This window comes from Leucoraja erinacea, chromosome 15, assembly GCF_028641065.1.
Source record: "Leucoraja erinacea ecotype New England chromosome 15, Leri_hhj_1, whole genome shotgun sequence".
In the NCBI taxonomy this organism is placed as follows: Eukaryota; Metazoa; Chordata; class Chondrichthyes; order Rajiformes; family Rajidae; genus Leucoraja; species Leucoraja erinaceus.
Genome location: NC_073391.1, coordinates 26,640,563 through 26,658,616, shown reverse-complemented (window position 1 = coordinate 26,658,616; position 18,054 = coordinate 26,640,563). Strand labels below are relative to the sequence as shown.

The 18,054-nt window shown below is 43.5% G+C and overlaps 1 protein-coding gene across 1 annotated transcript in view; it reads left to right on the top strand.

Moving 5' to 3' along the window:
* eif3s10 (eukaryotic translation initiation factor 3, subunit 10 (theta)) overlaps positions 1-10,550 on the top strand; it is a 52,498-nt gene extending 41,948 nt beyond the window's left edge. The window contains exons 21-22 of the mRNA XM_055646942.1: positions 424-605; positions 9,649-10,550. Coding sequence (XP_055502917.1) covers positions 424-605; positions 9,649-9,845 — 379 coding nt within the window. The 3' untranslated portion in view covers positions 9,846-10,550. The remainder of the gene's footprint in view (positions 1-423; positions 606-9,648) is intronic.
* Positions 10,551-18,054: the final 7,504 nt, after the last annotated feature.

Here is an 18,054-nt window from a genome sequence, read left to right as displayed (position 1 = left end):
GTTACTTAATTATGCATAGGCAAGATATTATATCCATAAAGGGTGAAATATCTAAATGGCTTGACACATAGCGTAAACTTGTGGTGCAGAGGAAACTAAATTCATTTATTTGCATTTGCACTTGTTAATTATTTTTCTGTCCGATTGGGATTACATTTACAGAATAGATCATTAGCTATTTTCGCACCCGTACCGCCATGCTAGCAAGATGTTGCAAACTAGTGACACCATTTCAATTATTAACCTCTATTTGCATGCAGAAAAATAATTCATTTACCTGAGACTGTTACCTATTTCTTTGAATAGAGACAAAACACTCGTCCAGGAACAGATGTATGGAATTACATATGCAAGGGCAACAAACTGCACTGTACCATAAGTAAATGTTCTTGAACATCAATAACAAATGGGTTTGCTATTCAGAGACAAGGATGAAGCCCCATGGAGACGGGGTGGTACCGAAGAAAGTAGTGCCTGGAGAGAAGCGTCTCAGCTACCGGATGGTGACCGAGATCGTAGAGACCTCCGTGATCGCCGAGAAGTAAGGGATCGTAAGATTGAGCCAGAACGGCGTGCTCCACCTGTTAAGACTGATCGAGAAGACGGTAAAGGAGCAGAATAATATTACTTAATGTAGCGTAATGTAATTATGTAATGAATTTAATCTACATATTTTATCCTACATTCCTAGAATTAAGCAAAGTTAGCCAGTTCCTTGAAAGCATTTTTTAGCATTGGTTCACATCTTTTAAAGTATGTGGAAAAACTCAGTTGCTAACTGAGGTGCAATATGGATGGTACTATAGCTCTTTGAAGCATGTTAGACATTATTGATACAGGCCCTTCGACCCACCAAGTCCGTGCCGACCTGCAATACCCTGTACATTAGCACTATCCTACACACTAGGGACAATTTACAATTTTGGAGAAATTTTTGTACCTGGTCAAAGGGAGAACATACCAACCTCATACAGAAGCACTCGTAGTCAGGATCTAACCCTAGTCTCTGGTGCCATAAGGCAGCAACTCTACCACTGTGCCACCCAAGTACAGTGCCCTCCATAATGTTTGGGACAAAGACCCATCATGTATTTATTTGCCTCTAGTCCACAATTTGAGATTTGTAATAGAAAAAAATCACATGTGGTTAAAGTGCACATTGTCAGATTTTAATAAAGGTCATTTTAAACATTCTGGTTTCACCATGTAGAAATTACACCAGTGTTTATACATAGTCCCCTCCCCCCCCCCATTTCAGGCAGGCACGTGCCGTCAGGGTAGGCAAGGTAGGCACTGCTTACCCTGACCAAAATTATGAAATGGTAATTATTAAATATAGTAACGGCATGGGAAAATTATGCCTATCTTAGAGATCGATCTCTTAGGTAGGCATAATTCTCCGTGCCTTTCATCCGCGGCACTTGTAACACGCGAAGGTCTGTGCAGCCCACGTGCCGTCAGCGCTGCTTGAAGCTGTCAATGACAAGCGAGGCTGAAGGCAGCTGAAATTCTGCCTTTGCAGTACTGAGCATGTGCAGCAGCCTACTGCGCATGAGCAGCGCAAGTTTCTTGGCGGGTTTTTCAAATATGGATTGTCATTATTTTAAGAGTATCATAGGAAACAAAGAGAAGAATGGAGTTTGTGTACCGATAATGTGGTAAGTACATTTCTTCGTGCTTTATGTTTTTAAATACCGTATTTCTCGGGGTGGGGGGGCGAGCTTCTTTCACAGTGTTTGGGGAGCCTGGCCTGGGATAAAGTTGCGGGGAGGGCAGGAGCGTTGTGAAGGAGGGGAACGGGGCCAGTAACCCGCTTGCGACGCTCCGGGCACGGAGCCACCGCAATGTGGCCGGGGAATTAATTAGCTCGGGTGGCCGCCGGGACCGACAGTCCCTTCTGCCGGTCTCCGCTCACCTCTGGCAGCTCTCCGTCCGAAAACCTCTCTCCTGACGCTCGCCGGCCTCACTCATGTCAGCCACTTCCCGCAAATCCTTAAATCCCGACAGCGTGCTTAAGGGACCAACTGAGGTTACTCTGCTTTCGGAATTTGAGGATTTGCGGGAAGCGGCTGACATGAGCGAAGCCGGCGAACGGCAGGTAAGAGGTGTTCGGACGGAGAGCACTGCCAGAGGTGAGCGGGCCGGCAGAAGGCGCTGAAGTGGCAGCCGGGTCTGCTGTCCGGTCCCGAGGCCGCTCGCAGTCACCCGAGCTGCTTCCTTCCCCGGATATGGCGGCCAGTCCTGCTGTCCGTGCCCGGAGCTCTGCGGCAGGGGTGAGTGAGTTACTGACATGTTCTCCGACCCCCTCATTCTCAACACTCCTGCCCTCCCCGCATCTTTAACCCCTGGCACAGACTCTCCACACGCTGTGAAAGGAACTCTCCCTCCAATTGGTCCCTTGAATTAATATTGTCGTTCAATAAGATGACAACCGATTCAACGCCCGGGCGTGCTCCCGTTTTTCCCACCATCTCTCCACCTGCCTTCATCCTCCATCCCCCAACCATTCAGTAATTAAAAAATGAAGGAGATTTAGAAGCCTTGGGCAAATTGAATTGTTACTTATTTTTATTTTTTATTTTTACGGAGAGAACAATCTGACTGACTGCCCACCTTGAGTAATTACTCACGGCACGTGCCTGATTTCAGGGCACCATAATAGACAATAGGTGCAGCAGTAGGCCATTTGGCCCATCGAGCCAGCACCGCCATTCAATGTGATCATGGCCGATCATCCCCAATCAGTACCCCGTTCCTGCCTTCTCCCCATATCCCCTGACTCCGCTATTTTTAAAGCCCTATCTAGCTCTCTTGAAAGCATCCAGAGAACCTGCCTCCACCGCCCTCTGAGGCAGGGAATTGCACAGACTCACCACTGTGAGAAAAAGTGTTTCCTCGTCTCTGTTCTAAATGGCTTACTCCTTATTCTTAAACTGTGGTCCCTGGTTCTGGACTCTCCCAACATTGGGAACATGTTTCCTGCCTCTAGTGTGTCCAAGCCCTTAACAATCTAATGTGTTTCAATGAGATCTCGTCTCATCCTTCTAAACTCCAGAGTGTACAAGCCCAGCTGCTCCATTCTCTCAGCATATGACAATCCCGCCATCCCGGGAATTAACCTTGTAATCCTACACTGCACTCCCTCAATAGCAAGAATGTCCTTCCTCAAATTAGAAGACCAAAACTGCCCACAATACTCCAGGTGTGGTCTCACTAGGGCTCTGTACAACTACAGAAGTACCTCTTTGCTCCTATATTCGATTCCTCGTGTTATAAATGCCAACATGCCATTTGCTTTCTTCACTGCCTGCTGTACCTGCATCCTTACTTTCATAGACTGATGTACAAGGATCCCCAGATCCCGTTGTACTTCCCCTTTTCCCAACTTGACGCCATTTAGATAGTAATCTGCCTTCCTGTTTTTGCTACCAAAGTGGATAACCTCACATTTATCCGCATTAAACTTCATATGCCATGCATCTGCTCACTCCCCCAACCTGTCCAAGTCACCCTGCATTCTCATATCCCCTGACTCCGCTATTTTTAAGAGGCCTATCTAGCTCTCTTGAAAGCATCCAGAGAACCTGCCTCCACTGCCTTCTGAGCCAGAGAATTCCACAGACTCACCACTCTGTGAGAAAAAGTGTTTCCTCGTCATAGCATAATGTTTGGTACACAGCAATGTCATATAAATGAAAGTAGTCATGTTTAGTATTTTGTTGCATATCCTTTGCATGCAATAACTGCTTGAAGTCAGCGATTCGTGGACATCACCAGGGTGGATTCTCTGGTGATGCTCTGCCAGGCCTGTATTGCAGCCACCTTTAGCTTATGCTTGTTTTGGGGGCTAGTCACCTTCAGTTTTCTCTTCAGAATATAAACGGCATGCTCAATTGGGTTCAGATCGGGTGATTGACTTGGCCACTCAAGAATTTACCATTTTTTAGCTTTGAAAAACTCCTTTGTTGCTTTAGTAATATGTTTGGAATCATTGTCTTACTGTAGAATGAACCGCCGGCCAATGAGTTTTGAGGCATTTGTTTGAACTTGAGCAGATAAGATGTGTCTATAATAATAATAATAATAATAATATCTTTTATTGTCATTGCACATAAGTGCAACAAGATTTGGTATGCAGCTTCCAACCGATGTCATCTTAAACAACTAATAAAATTTTGATTTAGATACCCTGAGAACATGGTTTATAAAAAGAACAGTAAAACAGTCAAAAGTGCAAATGTGTCTGTGCGACGTGACCATCCGAGGGAGACAGTCCATGGGGGTGGGGGGGACTCAGCAGGGTCGGTTCAGAGCAGCTATAGCTCTGGGAATGAAGCTGTTCCTGAGTCTGGATAGAAGGCCTTGTAACTTCTGCCGGAAGGTAGGAGTTCGAACAGTCCATTACAAGGGTGGGTGGAGTCTTTATGGATGCTGACGGTCTTCCTGCGGTACCGTGTGTGGTAGATGCCCTCCAAGGCTGGTAGCTGTGTCCCAATAATCTTCTGCGTTCTGTGGACGACGCGCTGAAGAGCTCTTCTCTCCGTGCAGCTGAGATACCACACAGAGATGCCATACGTTAGTATGCTCTCTGTGGTGCAACGGTAGAAGGTCGTCAGCAGCTGCTGGGGCCGACCAGTCTTTTTCAATGTTCTCAGGAAGAACAGTCGTTGCTGTGCCTTCTTGACCAGCGCAGCGGTGTTGGTGGACCATGTGAGGTCCTCTGAAATGCGAGTGCCCAGACACCTAAAGCTGGACACTCTCCACACTGTCCCCGTAGATGGAGATTGGGGCGTATTCCCCATTATGTGTCCTCCTGAAGTCGATAATCAGCTCCTTTGTCTTGGAGGTTATTAGGGACAAGTTGTTACGTGAGCACCAGTCCGCACCTCTGCTCTGTAGTTTGTTTCATCAATGTTGGTGATCAGCCCGATCACCGTTGTGTCGTCTGCAAACTTGATGATGGTGTTGGTGTCAAATGCAGGAACACAGTCGTGTGTGAAGAGGGAGTAGAGCATGGGCCTCAGTACACAGTCCTGTGGTGTGCCGGTGCTCAGGGTGATAGTGGAGAATAGGTGCGGGGCCCAGTCTCACAGCCTGCGGTCGCTCCGTCAGAAAATTCAGGATCCAGTCATATATCGGCGAGCTGAGGCCTAGCTGGTGGAGCTTGGTGGGGATGACCGTGTTGAAGGCAGAGCTATGGTCTATGAAGAGCATCCTCACGTACGTGCCCTGTCTTTCCAGATGAGTCAGGACGGTGTGAAGAGCCAGAGAGATGGCATCCTCTGTGGATCTATTTGCCTTGTATGCAAATTGATGAGAGTCCAGTGAGGCAGGGATGCTGGATTTGATGTGGGAGAGGACCAGCCTTTCAAAACACTTCATTGGTATTGGAGTTAGGGCAACCGGGCAGTAGTCATTCAGGTTGGTGACTTTAGACTTTTTCGGCACCGACACTATGGTAGCTGTCTTCAGGCACTTGGAGACCGTTGCCAGCGATAGAGACAGGTTAAAGATCCTCGTGAATACCTCAGCCAGCTGTACAGCACAGTCCTTCCTTGGACCCCATCCGGGCCTGCAGCCTTGCATGGATTGATCCTACGCAGAGCGCACTGTACCTCCTGAGTGCTCAGTGTTAAGGTCTGTCCCTCCGCCATGGTCGGGGTTATTCCTCTCCTGGTGTTGTTGCCAGTTTCGAAGCGGGCAAAGAAAGTGTTTAACTCGTTGGCCAGTGTGATATCACTGTGGGGGCAGACGGGGCTGCTCTTTTAGTCGGTGATGTCCCTGCCACCCTGCCACATGCTTCTGGTGTCCGCGGTATTGAAGTGGTCTTCCACCCTTTTCCTGTGGATGTCTTTGGCCTTTTTTATACCTTTGTTCAGGTTTAATCTGGCAGTACTGTAGGCAGAAGTGTCCCTGTATTTAAAGGCATTGTTGCGTGCCCTTAGCAGATTCTGAACCTCCTTGTTCATCCAGGGTTCTCGGTTTGGGAACATCTTTATTTGCTTGTCCACTGTGAAAGCCTCCATACAGCAGTTGATGTAGAGAGCACAGTGGATGTGTACTCCTCCAAGTCTACCTCTGTACCACTGGTAGCCTGTTGTGCAAACAGGTCCCCGTCGGCGCGATCAAAGCAGTCCTGGAGTTGTAGAGTGGTGTCCTCGGGCCATATTTTGAATGTTTTTATTGCAGGTTTGGTCTTGCGGATGAGGGGTTTGTATGCAGGCAGTAGAAACAGTGAGAGGTGATCGGATTGTCCCAGGGATGGGCAGGGGAGAGCTCTGTATGCGTCCTGGATGTTGGTGTACACTTTATCCAGCGTGTTTGAGCCCCTGGTAGGGCACTGCACATGCTGGTGGAATTTGCGGAGTGTAGCTGGTAGGTCGACCTGGTTAGTCCCCTGCAACAACGAAGGCACCGTCGGGGTGAGCATCCTGCTGCTTACTGATGGCCGAGTGCAGTTGTGCTAGCGCTAGGTTAGCATTAGCCTGTGGTGGGATGTAAATGGCCATGATGATAACCACAGTAAACACCCGAGGCAGGTAAAACGGCCTACATTTAAGCAGTAGGTATTCCAGGTCTGGGGAACAGTAGCTCTCTACTGCAGTGTGGTTGGTGCACCAGTCATTGTTGATATAGATACAGAGCCCAACGCCCTTGCTCGTACCGGAGTCCTTTGTTCTATCAGCACAATGCAGTGACCGGTTCGTTAGGTCCACAGCCCCATCGGGAACTAGCACGCTGAGCTATACACATCCTAATTCATTATGCTACTACCATCAGTAGTTGTATCATCAATGAAGATAAGTGAGCCAGTGCATGTCCAGGCCATAACACCCCCACCACTGTTTCACAGATGAGGTGGTATGCTTTGGAACTTGGGCAGTTCCTCTCTCCTCCATACTTTGCTCTTGCCATCACTCTGATATAAGTTAATCTTTGGCTCATCTGTCCACAAGACCTTTTTTCCAGACCCTTTTTAAGTACTTCTTGGCGAACTGTAACTCGGCCATCCTATTTTTGCTGCTACCAGTGGTTTGCATCTTGCAGTTCTTGGGCCTTCTTAGAGCACATGGTATTGGGGGTAGGGTGTTGACATGGATAGAAAATTGGTTGGCAGACCGGAAGCAAAGAGTAGGAGTGAACGGGTCCTTTTCAGAATTTCAGGCAGTGGCGAGTGGAGTGCCGCTAGGCTCGGTGTTGGAGCCGCAACTGTTTACCATATATATTATTGATTTGGAAGAGGGAATTGGGAGCAACACTAGCAGGTTTGCGGATGACACAAACCTGGGTGGCAGTGTGAACTGTGAAAAGGATGTTAGGAGGTTGCAGGGTGACCTGGTTGAGTAAGTGGGCAGATGCGTGGCAAATGCAGTATAATATAGATAAATGTGAGGTTATCCACTTTCGCAGCAAAAACAAGGGGGCAGATTATTATCTCAATGGGGTTAGGTTAGGTAAGGGGGAGGTACAGCGAGACCTGGGTGTCCTTGTACACCGGTCACTGAAAGTTGGCTTACAGATACAGCAGGCAGTGAAGAAAGCTAATGGAATGTTGGCCTTCATAACAAGAGGGTTTCAGTATAAGAGTAAAGAGGTTCTTCTGCAGTTGTATAGGGCTCTGGTGAGACCACATCTGGAGTATTGTGTACAGTTTTGGTCTCCTAATTTGAGGAAGGACATCCTTGTGATTGAAGCAGTGCAGGGTAGGTTCACGAGATTGATCCCTGGGATGGCGGGATTGTCATATGAGGAAAGATTGAAAAGACTAGGCTTGTATTCACTGGAGTTTAGAAGGATGAGGGGGATCTTATAGAAAATTATAGAAGGACTGGACAAGCTAGATGCAGGAAAAATGTTCCAAATGTTGGGTGAGTCCAGAACCAGGGGCCACAGTCTTAGAATAAAGGGGAGGTCATTTAAGACTGAGGTGAGAAAAAACGTTTTCTCCCAGAGTTGTGAATTTTTGGAATTCCTTGCCACAGAGGGCAGTGGAGGCCAAGTCAATGGATGGATTTACGAGAGAGTTAGATAGAGCTCTAGTGGCTAGTGGAGTCAAGGGATATGGGGAGAAGGCAGGCACGGATTATTGATAGGGGATGATCAGCCATGATCACAATGAATGGCGGTGCTGGCTCGAAGGGCCGAATGGCCTCCTCCTGCACCTATTTTCTATGTTTCTTCGGTCATGGCTGACCATGGGTGTCTCCAGGGTGCTATTCCCTATATGGACGACGCCTGTGCATGACTTTGTTTACCATGGAGAGACAGGTGCACAGACAGCCACCCCACGGTTCTTGACAGATCTGGGTCAGGATCCAGTGGCATGGAGTCCAAGACGACTGGAGACCCTTTTCCGCCGCAGCCTTCATCCACCTTCCCAGCCGTTGTGACGTTTCACTTAGGTCAGCCATTGTCCTCTGCCTGTTCCACCGTTGAGGTTGGATTGCTCTTTGTCAGAGACGTCCACCTCAACCTTACAGTGGCCCTACCAGGAGCGTAGCTCCAGACGGCATCGCTTTCAGGATCTCGGGTCCACACAAGCTTCTCCACCAAGACAAGGCGTAGCCTCTGTATTTCTGTTCGTGGAAGTCTTCTGCAGGCAGTGGTCATTGACAAATCCACACCTGACTCCTGAAGGAGATGATTATAGAGATGATTCTTCTGTCATCAGTTGTGGAGGTCTTCCTTGTCCTGCCAGTCCCTCTGCTCTCTTTCTTCTTAATGATGTTCCAAACAGTTGATTTTGGTACGCCTAAGGTTTGGCTGATGTCTCTAACAGTTTTATTCTTTTTTTCTCAGTCTCATAATGGCATATTTGACTTTCATTGGCACAACTTTGGTCCTCGTGTTGATAAATAGCAATAAACGTTTCCAAAGGTGATGGAAAGACACAGTGCTGAGAGCTCTCTTCTACTGCATTAGGGAGGCATTTAAACACACCTGAGCAATTACAAACACCTGTGAAGCCATGTGTCCCAAACATTCTGGTGCCCTGAAATGTGGAGGTGGGGGGGGGGGGGGGGGGGTGGCAATGTATAAACATAGCTGTGATTTCTACATGGTGAAACCAAAATGTATAAAAATGGCCTTTATTAAAATCTGATAATGTGCACTTTAACTACGTGATATTTTTTCTATTACAAATCGCAAATTGTGGAGTACAGAAGCAAATAAATAAATGATGGGTCTTTGTCCCAAACATTATCTATTGCCATATTGTTAGGCAAATCTGGTTTGAAGTTGAAATTAGAAAAGTAACATACAAGCAATTGGTCCAGCAATCATTTTTTTTTTTTAATTCCTTATGATTGCGTGATAGGGTGTAATTATTCTCCCTCTTGTTTTCATCTTGTGGCTTTTCATACATTTTTATCCTCTTAATCCCCACCACTTAAAAAAAATATCTAGTGCTTGCTATAGTTGGAGGTTTCTAGATACCAAAGTTTGGGACATTCAAATGTAATGAACCAAATATGCATTTGAATGGAGAATCCCCATAACAGTTCGAAGGTAGATGGTCAGTTGGTTCCTTAAAGAGATTTAGAAGTAGCTACCTCCTGATGCATATCAAACTTTAAATTACAATAATTCCATTCTTTAATTGTTTGTTTCTCAGTTGACGACGGTTCCTTATGTTTTTTTCACTAGGTGTATGGCGACGTGCTGGTGAACAAAAAGCTGAAAGCCAGAATGAGAAAGAGGTAATGGATACACCTGTGAAAGGTCCACCAGCAGTGGACAGTGACCAAGAAAGCTCAGCCTGGCAAAATGACATGGATAAAGAGGCACCTCGTCGTATCAAAAATGAAATTGATGATGATGGCTGGACTACTGTGCGTCGCTAAAAATACATTCATGTCCTATTTACCAAGACCCACATGCTGAATTCTTTTGAATCTGAATTATAGTAACTTTATGGCAAACTCTTAATCTTTTTGAAGCTAACAAAATTGACATTTGTTAAACTGTACGCATGTACCTATTTTAGTACAACAAACTTGATACAAGCCGATCATGCAACTAAAATAATAGAAGCCTGCAAAGTTAACCACCTGTTGCATGTCAAAGCATTTCCTTTACTACGTCAGCCTGTTAGTAGGCAATAATGAGTGTAAGGGAATACAATTAGCATCTAGTGCAGCTGTAACATGAAAGGAAAATGCCTTCCCTCTACTATCAGCCTGTCACTTGGCAACACTGATGGTAAATGAACACCATTAGCATCCAGTGCAGCTGTAATGCAAAAGGAAAATACACACCAAACCTGTATCTCCAAATTTTATCAACTGATTTGGATAAAATAGCCTTGCTGTATGATGTAGATGTGATTAAGGCTTTTAATAATACAACTATTTGGTACCTGTGTTGCCAGTATGTTTGTTGTCATCATACTGTGGATTGTGTGAACATATTTTTAAATTGGCACAAACCTTGCAGTTTGGAGAATTTTTGGTCAGGTTTGCTTTTTTTTTTTTTTTTTCATTTGGATGATTAAATTGAATCGGATTTAGTTTTTCTTCCCATCTTTCGAATAAAGGTTTTCCTCATCAGATTTGTCTTTCTAGTAATTGTGTTGCATATCATTACACTGGTAAGTCAGTTTCAGGGAAAAGGTCAAATAAAATAACTTCAATGATTAGTGCCTGTTTTTTATTGATTTGAATAGTCTTAAATATTGTGGGTCAAAATGTATTAAACATTGATTCCTCTGCGTTTGGTGCTGTAAACTGCAGGTGCCAGCCTTTTGTGATCAACCACTGAGGCTGACTTGGTAGCTGCGATAAGTGGTTAAAATGTTATTTCTCAAATCAATAGTAGTAACCTTTCCACCAAACAAAAATACATCACCTATCCCTTCTCCTCCAGAGATGCTGCTTGACCCGCTGAGTTACTCCAGCACTTGTGTCTATCTTCAGCATCTGCAGTTCCTTTCTACACAAGATTGAAAGCTTGTGTTTGAAAACCAAAATAATCAAGTTTCAAAATCACTAAATAACATTTGAGTTGGGTGGAAATAAATAGACCTCAATTTGATTTCTGCGACTAGGTTGCTGTCTGCCATCCAATTGATGTATGATTTCTTGAAGATGTGCATTCTGTTCATTTGAACTCTGCCAGTTTTGTTGTTTGCACATGCAGCTATGGTACATAAAGCCATCACTTTTTTCTCATGCTGCAAAATACCCAACCCATCCATTGCATTGGGCAATCCTTTAGTATAAGCAGCATAAACTAAATGCTGAACTCTACTGGTAGTAAGAGTTACCATAAGTGGTTGGCAGATTGTTGCATATTAAAGGGACCAATTATAGCACTTGAAAGATTTTATTCTAAACACTTGGAAATTATGTTGCCTATTAAGTGTTCTAGTTCAAATCCAGTTTCTTAAGTATAGCAGAAACTCATAAAATTGAAAAGATTAATACTTTTCTCCATTAGTCATAAGCTCTTCACAAACTTCAGCTGTGTTAACTGATGAAATTGCAGGGCAAGAGAAACTAATTTGTTTACTTCAAAGTAACTTAACTGTAGGCATTTGGGCTACCAGTAGAGGGAGCAGATACTTGGGAAGAAATGGAAATTGCATTTTTGTTTTTAATTGAGTTCAGTATTAAATGTATTCCATTACAAAAATACAAAACTTATTTTCAGTGGTTCAAAGCATTGTTTCTCATACCCACCATCTACTTTCTGGCTCGAGCATACAAAGTAGCACATAAAATGTTCATTGTTACTGGACCTGGTGTTCAAGTTTCAGGAAGTACAGTCAGTTTGAAAATCTGCAGGAAAGGGGGCAAGTATAAAATGTAACAATTCTTGACTTGTTATAAATGGTCTGTTACTTGGTTTTACTTCTCAGTTTGGTCAATGTGGGCTTCTGGTTCGACAGGTTTTGCAGTTGTATACAACCGCTGGATCCACTTGCCTATAACAAACATTGAATTAAGATTCTGAGGTGGACTAGGGCCAGAAGATCATGAATTCTTGCAACTCCTATAGACTGTTATGCAGGTGGCACACTGTCACATACTGGTCATGCATCAGCAAAATATCGTCTCTGATATGGTGGTGCACTTGAATGTCCTCAAGATTACATTTGCTACTCACAAAATTCCAGTTGAAACCTGGTTATCATGTATCATCAGCTGTTGAGTTCATTATCCTTGTTTAAAAATACTTGGGTTATCAAAAGCTCAATGTAATCTAGGTAAGGCTTCCATGGCCATCACCAGGTTTGTCTTACTGCAATTACTGACGCAAAGGCCGAAACTCCCAATGAGGTTATTCCAAGATATACGAGTCTTCAACCACGAATCGTCAAAAAAATGTGTTGCATTTTAGAACAGATATAAGAAAGTGCTCAAGCCTAGTGAAAATAAAGAATTGAGTAAAATTGCTGTGTTCACAGGTCCAACTATCCCTAATTTCATTGCTGAATTCTTTTGCCAGTGGTATTGCTAAGGATGCAGTCCCTGATTTCATACAGCAAGTTAAAAGCATCCGGACCTGATATGTTGTTACAATATGTGCCAGGCAAAGATCAAAAAACCATAGCCAATAGCCCATGACAGCAGATAGCAATGCATTTGTGAACCTTCGTATCAGCAGCATAGGATAATCGATGACTAAACCCAAATACACCAATCTCATTAAAAGTTTTGGTAGTTGATTGCTGGCAAGGCCCATTTTATGCCTATTACTTAGTCATAGAGTAAGACAACACAAAAACGGGCCCTTTGGCTCAACTTGCCCACGCTGCCCATCTACACATGTCCCATGTTAGGCCCATGCCCCTCTAGATTTGAAGTAGATAAACTATTTCATTTGACTGCAGTGATACAGTATTAAAAGATTTTGTACTAGTTTCTTTAATATATAATCTCAAGGAATGACAGGGCAGGCGGTTATTGCAACCAACTCTCCAGGAAAGAATAAACCTCAATCAACATGAGGCATTAGCATATACACTTTACATATCTGCCATGAGGTTTACATAAATATTAACAGTCCAGACAACTATCCCCAATTCAAAAGGAAATAATCGAAACAGTGACATGGTTCCTACCTAATGCCTTGATGCCAACTCTAATATGGATGCATGCCTTGAATTCTTGAAGCCTTCAGTAAACTAGCACAAGGAATAGATCACCCCTTGTGGGTCTCATAGGTTGTGTTATTATTCAAACTGGGATAATGCTAGAGAGATTGTTGTTACAATGAAGGTAAGAATCTGTATCACAGTTTGATTGTGCCTTATATGGGTTTTGTATTTATTAAAAACCATCATTCAAATTTGTTCCTTTCCTAATAAATGCCAAGCAGCATCTTTAGTTTATCAGTCACATGTACCGAGCTACAGTGAAAGGCTTTTTGTTTGTATGCTTCGTATACATCTTGCATCAGTGATTTAGTATGTAGATGCACATTATGTCAACATTCAATTGAGGTCATTTCTAATGACAAATAGAAATGACCTGATCAATATATAAATTTATGAGAGGCATAAATAAGATAGATATTCAGAACCTTTTTCCTCAGAATGGAAATGTCAAGGACTAGAGGGGAGGGGCAAACCTTAAAGGAGATGTGCAGGCCAAGATGTTTTGATACAGAGTAGTGGGTGCTTGCATCATTTGCCAGGGCTGATGGTGAAGGCAGATATAATGGTGGCATTCAAGAAGCTTTTAGCTAGGCACATGACATGCAGGGAATGGAAGGATATTGATCATGTGCAAGTCATTTAACCTGGCATGTTCGGTACAGACATTGAGGGCTGATGGGCCTGTTCTTTTGTTGTATTGGTCTATATAAATATTTGCAATTCAGAAATATGTCCCAAAAGAAACAAACAGAATGCAATGTACTCACAACATCTTTACCCTGATATGTAACCGATCAAAGCCTAGAGTATTAAAATTCTTTAAGCTGTCATCAACCTTCCACATTCCTGCTGCTCAAATGGAAAACTTAAGCACGTATCAACGAATAATAGCAGTTATATGACCTGGTGTGCCTGTGTCTGGCTAATCAGGAGCACTCCTGAACTTAAAACAAAATATGTTGCATTCCCTACTACAGAAGAGCTGGCAAGATTAATTTTCCTGCAATTTGTTGTTTTTGTTGTTGTTTTTGCCAAAAAAAAATCTCCCCAAACCATTAAAATGGTTCCCCAATTAAAGCAACAATTTTCTGACCAGAATACCACTAAATTAAATTGGAATGTTTTTTTAATTTATTGTTTAAAAACATAGCATTACTTTCATTATCAGAACACATGCAACTGTACTAACGCTGTGACTTGCAGACATGCAAGTTGGTCCCAGGTCTTCCAGCCACATGGAGTAATCTTGCTATTGATAGGCAAGGCAATTGAGGAAATTCAGAGTGTCTCCGAGGATCCTCCAGTGCTTCTACGCCGCGGCGGTGGAAAGCATCTTGTCCGGGAACATTACCATCTGGTTTGGGAATTGCTCTGCCAAGGAGAAGAAGGCTCTGCAGAGAGTAGTGCGTTCGGCCGAACGCACTATGGGAACTTCACTTGCCCCCCTGCAGGAACTATACATCAGGAGGTGCAACTCCAGAGCCACCAATATCATGAGAGACCCCTTCCACCCCTGCAAAGGACTGTTCCAGCTGCTACGGTCAGGCAAACGCCTCCATTGCCATGCGGTGAGAACGGAGAGGTTGAGAAGGAGTTTCTTCCCAGAGGCCATTCGGACTGTAAACGCCCATCTCACCAGGGACTAACTCTACTGAACGTTTTTCCTTCCATTATTTATTATGTAAAAGAATATGTGTGTTATGATTGTGTTTATGGTTTGTTTGGTTGTTTGTCTTTTGCACAAAAGTCCGCGAACATTGCCACTTTCATTTCACTGCACATCTCGTATGTGTATGTGACAAATAAACTTGACTTGACTATTTCAGATATTCTTTGGTGGAGGAAAAACTGATAGCACATTTGTCCTCAGGGTATTTCAGCATTTTACAGCTATTTAATTGCCAGAGTACAGACACATACATAAGGGGACATTGGCAGCCCACCCCCCACAGCAAAGCCTCTCCTACTATGAAATAAATTAATTTACTTAAACTATACTAATTTGGGGATAAATATTCCCTGGAATAATCATGCACAGTTATATTATTGCAACATTGCTGAAGACCGGCCAATAAGCCCCATGTAGGAAGAAAATGCAAATGCTGGTTTGTACCGAAGATAGACACAAAATGCTGAAGTCAGTGGATCACAAACCTAGTCACTTGCGAAAGTTTCTGCTTCTTCCTGGCTCATGATAGCTGTGGAATTATTCCAAAACATCCACATCTGCACTAATAAGAGTTACAGATGAGAAATATTACACATCGATAAGGGTAGGGCAGTGGGTGGTATTTACATGGATTTCACTAAGGCATTTAATAAAGTCCCCAATAGTAAACTGGGCCAGAAGATTAAGATGCACAGGATTAACAGCAACTTGGTCGTATGGATTCAGAACTGGTTTACTGATAGAAGACAGATGCTTGTGGTGGAAGGGCAAGCAAGATCAGCTACAGAAATGGCAGCTGAAATTTAATCCGATCAAGTGTGTGGTGTTGCACTTTGGAAGGTTGAACAAATGGGGAAAATTAACAATAATGGCAAGTCCTTTAACAGCATGCCTATGTCCATAACCCCCCAAAAGTGGCAACATGAGTAGATAGAGTGGTAAAGGAGGCATATGGTACAATTAATCTTTATTGGTCAGGGCATTAAGTGCAAGACTCAGGAAGTCAGGATGCATCTTTATGTGATTTTGATTGTGGAGGCTTTGGAGAGGGTGCAGAGGCAATTTACCAGAATAATTCTGGATTAGGGGCATGAGCTGTAGGCAGAGGTTGGACAGATTTGGGATTGTTTTCTCTGGAATGCCAGTGGTTAAGGGGTGACCTGATGAAAGTATATAAAATTATGAGAGGCACAGATTGGGTAGACAGCCAGTACTTTTTCCTCACAATGGAAATATCAAATACTAGACTAAGTGGGACCCGTTGGGTCCCAGCATCACAGGAGGGCTGGTCCCCAACGCAATATTCCACCTCTCCACCAATTCCAAAATTGGTGGCCAGCCGGGCAGGGGGGGGCTTTCTGGGGTGCTAGTATGGGTGTTGTGGGCTGAAGGGACTGCTTTCCAGAGGGCTAGTATGGACATTGTCTGCCGAATGGATTCTTGGGCTGGTGGCTCAGTCACTCAAGCATGTTGTGCTGGCAGCTCACTCACGGCTGGTGTGCTGGCAGTTGACTCATGGCAATTGAAATTCCATTTCAAGCAGGGTGCAAGGCCACCAAATTCAAGTGCAGTTTCTTACCACTTCAAGCAGGGTGCAAGGCCACCAAATTCAAGTGCAATTTCATATCATTTCAAGCAGGGTGAAAGGCCACTGAAGACAGCGAGTCATGACCTCTCCCTCTTCCATCTTACAGAGACTGAGCCACGCCCACACTCTGGGTTTTATAGTCCCTCCCCCTCTCACCAGAAGGGGCATGGCTTTCATGGCATGATTGATAGAAGACATTTTTTAAACACTAATAACTTTTACTTTTCATCGATGGGAAAAACCCTCGGCACCTGATGGGCGGAGGGGGACTCCAAGTAAGATGGTCAAAAATCACAGCCGTGCGGGTAGCGTATTTTCTAAAATCAATATAAAGCGCAAACAGGAAGTGGTCAAGATTAGACTTTTAATTATATAGAAGGCAAGGCAACTTTAATTAGGCAATGCAACTTTAATAAGGCAACACAGCTTTAGCTTTAGCACACAGCTTTAGCATTTCCAAACCAAAGGCGACACAGCTTTAGCATTTCCAAACCAAAGGCAACACAGCTTTAGCATTTCCAAACTATATTTTCAAACCACATTAGGGCACTGACAGGTCAGTAAAACCACTCAGTTTAGTAGACATGTGTTCAGTGTTATTCACATCTCAGACTGAGAGACGTGACCCTCTCGCTCCCCCATCTTGCAGAGACTGACTGAGGCACTAAACACTTCCGGGTTTTATTGTCCCTCCGGAAGGGGCGTGGCCTTCAGGAGAGAGAATCTCAACATTTTTTAAACATTAATAACTTTTATTTTTAATCAATGGGAAAAATCCTCTTGTCCTGCACAGCGGAGGGGGACTCTGAATAAGATAGCCAAAAATCACAGCCATAAAGTGGCAGTGTTTTTTCTTAAATCAATATACAGAACAACAGGAAGTGGTCAAGATCAGACTTTTAGTAATATAGATAGATAGATTAGAGGGCATATCTTTAAAATTGAGTTGGACCGAGTTTAAATGAGATGTGTGGGGCACTTTAAAAACAGATGGTGGTGGGTGCCTTGAATGTAGTGGTGGTGGAGGTAGATACAATAATGGCTTTTCAGATACTTTTGGATCAGCATGTGAATATGGATTATGTATAGATAAGCAGGTAATAGTTGGACTTGGCATCTTGATTGGTATTGACATTGTGGGCCAAATATCTTATTTCTGTGCTATACTATATTATCCCATCTTAGTCCAGCTCTCCATGATAAAGCCATTTAACCTCCCACTTCAGTAGCCAATTCCTTCTATAAATTTCACAATTCTCAAAAAGTCAATTTATTGGACAATTAATAACAAGATTAAAAATTAATCTTCCAATTTTTAGCATGCCCCGATGAACATTCAGCTAAGGTGTCTTTATGACAATTTCACACTACTTTTACTGCAATTAATTTTCTGGACATCAGCAATACCGCCTCAACCCTGTACTATCTTTACATAACAGATCTGCACAATACTCAAAGCAATGATAGAATACAGCTCAGACGAAATCAGCGTCAACTGTGATACATTCACTATTCTATTGATTTTGCTACTAGCTACATATTATAAATTAGATACTTCGGAGAACGTCTTAACCTAATTCTTTAGAAAGATATTGACCAAAATTGTTTATCACCACATATGCAGTTTGATCGGTTCGGCATCTATTTTTAAATATTATAGATTTCATTTAAACTTGACCCATAATTCAACATATT